Source organism: Embiotoca jacksoni, unplaced genomic scaffold (genome assembly GCF_022577435.1).
Source record: "Embiotoca jacksoni isolate LCO1_2020_lvr unplaced genomic scaffold, fEmbJac1.0.p SCAF_1, whole genome shotgun sequence".
Classification (NCBI taxonomy): Eukaryota; Metazoa; Chordata; class Actinopteri; family Embiotocidae; genus Embiotoca; species Embiotoca jacksoni.
The window spans coordinates 6,721,439-6,726,897 of NW_027185229.1; the positions used below are offsets into that span (position 1 = coordinate 6,721,439).

At 42.2% G+C, this 5,459-nt stretch overlaps 2 protein-coding genes across 2 annotated transcripts in view; both read right to left on the reverse strand.

Moving 5' to 3' along the window:
- Positions 1–1,511, reverse strand: part of cita (citron rho-interacting serine/threonine kinase a) — a 39,038-nt gene extending 37,527 nt beyond the window's left edge. The window contains exons 1-3 of the mRNA XM_069158427.1: positions 1,460–1,511; positions 853–1,028; positions 45–146 (exon numbers count right to left, since the gene is read on the reverse strand). Of these exons, the coding sequence (XP_069014528.1) occupies positions 45–146; positions 853–1,028; positions 1,460–1,496 (315 nt within the window). The 5' untranslated portion in view covers positions 1,497–1,511. The remainder of the gene's footprint in view (positions 1–44; positions 147–852; positions 1,029–1,459) is intronic.
- Positions 1,512–3,035: 1,524 nt separating this feature from the next.
- Positions 3,036–4,402, reverse strand: LOC138199394 (beta-crystallin B3-like). Its single transcript, XM_069151453.1, has 5 exons — positions 4,328–4,402; positions 4,073–4,188; positions 3,831–3,963; positions 3,552–3,694; positions 3,036–3,406 (listed from the first exon to the last, which is right to left on the reverse strand). The coding sequence occupies exons 1-5, from the start codon at positions 4,400–4,402 to the stop codon at positions 3,106–3,108; spliced, it is 768 nt and encodes a 255-aa protein (XP_069007554.1). The 3' UTR covers positions 3,036–3,105.
- Positions 4,403–5,459: the final 1,057 nt, after the last annotated feature.

Sequence of the window (5,459 nt, forward strand, 5' to 3'; positions counted from 1 at the left end):
TCAGTCAATCCTTAAGATAAAAAAAACATGTGCTGCAGTCTCACCAGATAGACATGATCTTTATCCTGGAAGGCATAGAGAAGGTGTGGGATCCAGGGACTACTGTTCAGAGAGAGTATCCTGCGCTCTTCTTCATGAAAAACCACCTGGGAAGAATTGAAAAGCCATGCAATCAGCATTTATACATGTAATGTAAGCAACACCAGTGCCAGACAAATTGTTGTTGTATGAGTGTCGGTTACATAAACTAATCTGTCTTAATTGCTGAGAAGGTACCAGCTTTAATAATGTAACGTGGTTTTCTTGAAGTATTTTAATTAGTTAAACATTAAAAGACCTCAATACATGTATCAAACTGTTTGTAGGTTAGACCTCCTTTTCTGGCTTCAGTTCTTGTTGCTTATTGTACAAGTAGGACGCCATTCAAATCCAGCAAAGTAGTCATAAGTGGCATGTACAAAACAGTCCCACTCATTCAGATTGTTCAGAGTATTGCTCACTTCTGATCCCTTCCTGTCACAGCTCATGTACTATTCTGAGTGAGCTCTGTTCTATTAGTCATATGCCAGGGAGCACAGCTGTGAACTAATGTACCCAGATTTGATTTTCATATATTCAACCTTACAGCACTCTCCAGTGGGCCTTTGTAAGATTACAACTCTGAAACACCAAATGTGTTGATACACAATTAACGAGACTGGCATGGTTGGTGCATTGCCTACTGTGACATATAAACATGTGAAATTTTAGAGCCAAACTATCAATGTAAAAATACAAAAATAAAAACTTTTCAAATGTTATTTTACTGTTCTGGGACAGTTTAACAACTGAATAAAAAGGTATGACTCTTACATTTTCTTGGGTGCGTAACATTGTCTTGTTCATGACTTTAAGTGCACAAACGTTTCCGGTGGCCTTCTCTCGGACTACTTGGACCTCAGCGAAGCGACCACGACCCACCGCTGCACGAACCTCAAAGTCATGAGGCCCTGGCTGCAAGGCCCGCAGCGCCGAGACCACTTCAGAAACTGTTTTTACAGACGCACACAAAAAGATTTCCAGCCATTTTTCTCCCAACTGAAGTCAGGCATAAAATTCTTACCATAGCACTAATATTACACCTCATTCTATTAGTGGTAAGAATACCAATACCAATGGCACATTGTATTTAAATACAGTCCATCTGGCTGGTATTGAAAATAACATTGCATCAGCCCAGTAAGTTTTGATCTATATTTGCTGATTGTGTCAGATAAATGCAAGTGATTTTTTTTTTAGGATGACACCTTAAACAGTAAAACGTGTGGACTAGGACTTTAAAAACAAGAACTCAGTTACAGTAAATAGGCCTGTCTTAAAAGCGGAATCATTTACACCAAATGATAGAGTTAGACTGTATTGGCCTCAAAGATTAAACAAGTTACTCTTGTGCAACTGCATGTGCCGAATGTGTGCTTACATTTGTTGACAAAGTTTGCTACATGATGTATCTTCATGAGCTCTGGGGAGCTGCACTCTTGGTAGAGGAGCAGCAGAGCCTCCAGGAACTCTTCCCGTCCTAAAGTGCATCCTCCCTCCTGACCACAGAGGCTGACTCGCCCCTGGAGACGAAACACAAACACAGGAAAAGGAAGTCAGTTAGTGACGCTTACTTCCACTGGTTTTACACTATGTACAGCGTTTGAGACAGCGTTTATGTGCATGTAATGCCATGACAACACCAAAGCTGTTACTGTACCTGAAACAGCTGGTTGAGCCGCGAAATGCGGCTGGTGATGGGGTCAGCGGAGGAAGACAGCGTTTTCAGGGTTCCCTGACTCACGTATTTGAATTTCAACATGGCTTCTAGACAACAGATAACCTAAACACACAAGGCAAACGATAAATCGAAGTATTAATGCGCTTAAATAAAGTACTACTGCCTCCGGAAGGAAAACTGTCAACAATGGATCCCTTTAGCGTGCTAAGTTAACGGTGGCTAACGCTCGTTTTCTAACACACATGAGCGTTAAACGCGACACCCGTATTTGTTGTTCATTCATATCTACAGGAGCAAAAACCGGGTTGTATGAGATTACTCACCAAATGGCCATGCGGGTAGTTACAATATTCCTTTCAATTTACATAAAAACATTGATATGCTAAAGGAAACACCGTACTCTTCAATGAATCACCGTTGTTTCCGGGTGAACTTTCAAATTTTGCGCGTTCCCCGCCCACCGCACGAGCCTGCCGATGAAGGCGAGGTTTGATTGGTTGCCTCGACTTTTCATGGGCGGGTCTCCTTTGGGTTTTTAACCAATAGCTGATGGTTGAGCACATCAATGTTTTATCAAAGCCTCACACATGGAGGGAATGTTTGCTCTTATCAAGAACATTAACAGAATATTTTCTGAATATATTAATTCTTTGCTAAACAAACAAAGTTTAAGTAGTTTTAACATTTGGGGGATACAGCTGCTGCTGACCAATACACCACGAGTATCTGTCTCACCAGTTTTCTTTTGCATTAAACAAGTCTGTTTGCTGGGGTAAGTGGTCTCAAACTTAAAAGGGCTGATAAAGTGCCCTGCCATGAAATCCCAAAATATTCTGGCTTTAAAACACCAACATTTTCCCATAAATCAACCGCTTTATGTCATAAATTTGCAGTCTCTGAGTCTAAACTGAGATTATCCTGAAATATCAACAAATGTTTTCTCAGACATTAGAAAGCTCCTCCAGTGCCACAGAAAATACTACAAAGCATTTCTTCTCACAAGAAGTGCCTCTTTAAACATTTTACCACTTCTACAATCTTTTTCCATTTGTTTTCCAGTCAGAATGATCTTTTTTCCCCTTGTTAGCTTGCTTAACTAATTTACAGACTATTATGATATCATCATTACTATTAGGAGACCTAGTGGTTTACACAAAATACATATCATGTAATAACTTGCACATGACCAAAATCAGGGCCAAAACCTTTATTTTCAACAGAAATACATGTTTCATTATTGTCAGTTCAACTTTTCCAAAATTGCATGGTCAGAAATCCTAAACTAATAGGGAGCAGGAAAACTTCAGCTTTCCCCAGTTGCTGTGGGAGTTTCTAGGGATGCAGTGTTAAGGCTGGGGTTGAGTTTGGGATTTGGGGTTGGGAGCAGGGTTAGGATTTGGGTTGGGTTTGGGGTTGGGATTTGGCGGTGTAGGGCCAGGGGCAGGGGCAGGGGCAGGGGCTGGAGCAGGGGCGGGGACAGGTGCAGGTGCAATATAGCACCCTCTCTTGTGCCACTGCATGTCCCGCACACGTCGGACGGACTGGATCTGAGGTGCAGTGGCTCCCCAATCGTTCCAGTGCTTGAAGTCTCCATGCTCAAACACGTACTGGCTCCCTCTGTAGCCTGGATACATGTATCCCACCCACCTTTCAGAGAGAAGAGACAGAACAACATTACATTGGCATTTATTTAAAAAAAAATACACGCCTACAAGACTACAAGACTCTATAGCTTCGGTAGAGGTTGTTAAGATTTACTGTAATATACATGACTGAGAGGGCTACATCTTACGTTCCACTGAAAGCCTTAGCACTTGCCACACGGTCCTGGAAACCATAAGCCCACAGACTGGGGACATCATCATCGACAATCTCCATCTTTCTGCCCTCAAAGCCCGCATTCTCAAACAGGTGCAGCTTGTGATCTGCGCTGTCCTGGAGAGAGAAACAGCATTTTTCCATTTGATCAACAGAAAGTTACATCTGCTAGTATTACACTAATAGTTAAAGTGGCCGTACTTCCTTGCAAATATGTCTACAGTCTACAGTCAGTGTCATGGCAGGTACTGACCACTTTCAGGGGCCTGAAGGAGCTCAGGTTGTAGTTACTGTGGCAGTTGGTCCAGGTGCTCCAGCGAGGAAACTCTCCTTTCTCAAACACATACTGCTCTCCTGCAAAACCTGGACGCTCAAACCCCACCCATCTGACAATATGGGGAAATTGCATCACAAATAAATGCAGACATTCATTTTCAATTACAAAGCAGAATTCAGATTTTATGAGATTTAATGAAGGCAAACTAAGTCACTCACGGTCCTGACTCCACAATGACTGAGCCCACTCTTTGTGTCTTCTCCCACACATCTTTACATTCACCAGACAACTCCACCTTTTTTCCACGAAAGTTCTCGAACTCAAAAATTGCCAACTACAAGACAGAAACCATTAGAGAGTGGAAAGATGTGGTCCAAATATTTAGGTATTTCTGAGTTCTTTTCACTTTAACCCAAACATGTTCTTGTTGGTTTCAAGTGTGAAGTTAACAGAAACGTTCCTAAATGTGATACCTTATATGTGGCCCCAGCCCCTCCTTGGCCTTTCTCAGCTGGCAGCTGGTCTGGGGTTCCCTGCTGTTCTGTCATTTTTCCTCTGCAAAGCACAGCAATTACATTATTACATTTTATATTTAGAACATAAATTTGTGAGTACTTTTGTAAAGTTTAAACAAAATGTAATTTAAGTAATAAGTTGTTAAATCTACACAAGACAATTGAGTTTCCTGCAACATTGGAAGCCATAGATATTCAAAAACAAAAAATGTCACAGGTCCAACTTTAAACAGTTGGAAATACAAAGATGTAACTTTCTTTACAGAGCTGCTGTAATTTTGTTGGTCACAAATCTGCAAACTTTTGTTTGTTTCACTCAAATCCATTTGTGTCAGTTGTTTGCTTAACAAATGAATGGTGCACACACATAAGGCAGCTTAGAGAGCAAGCATTTGGATGCAGATACAAGAAGCAATAGAGACAAAACAAAAGAGAAATGCCTATCGGGGAGAAGGACGATCTGGATCCTTTTTACCTGGATGGCTTGTGCTTCACTGCACGCCGTACAAGCCACGCTCTCCGTCTTTCTGCTTTCTTTTCTGTCTGTCTCAGTGTGAGGGTGTGTGTGGTTGTGGAGGCCTGGCGAGCGCTTGGTGGATGGCAGTGGGGGTATTTATGGTTTATTTCTGGCCACAGCAGCAAAAAGCCTGTTGATGCAGCAAGTCTGTCGCACCCATTGTGTCCATCACACTGCTTCTCAATAGGCTTGCCCTCTGTCCCTGGCACACTGGCAAACGCTGGCCAGCGCTGCCCATGCTGCCATCCTCACCATGATCCTATAGTGGGCACAAGCACTGACTGCCAGCCAAGAGAATGAACAGAGATCAGTCTCACTCAGCACAATTGGCCCCACCCAGCTATCTTGGCCTCCAGTCCCTTGTTTCTTTACCTTTCTCATCATCTGCCATCCAAAACATTTGCATCCAACTTTCTGATTTCTTGTCAGCCATCCAAAACACACTTAAATGATGTTTGGATTTATCAACTCTCTTAGCATGACTCCATTTATTACATTACAACTTGACCAAAAAGTTTGATGGCAGCAGAAAGGCTTGTGAAACAAATAAAACCATGTTTGGACACACTCAAC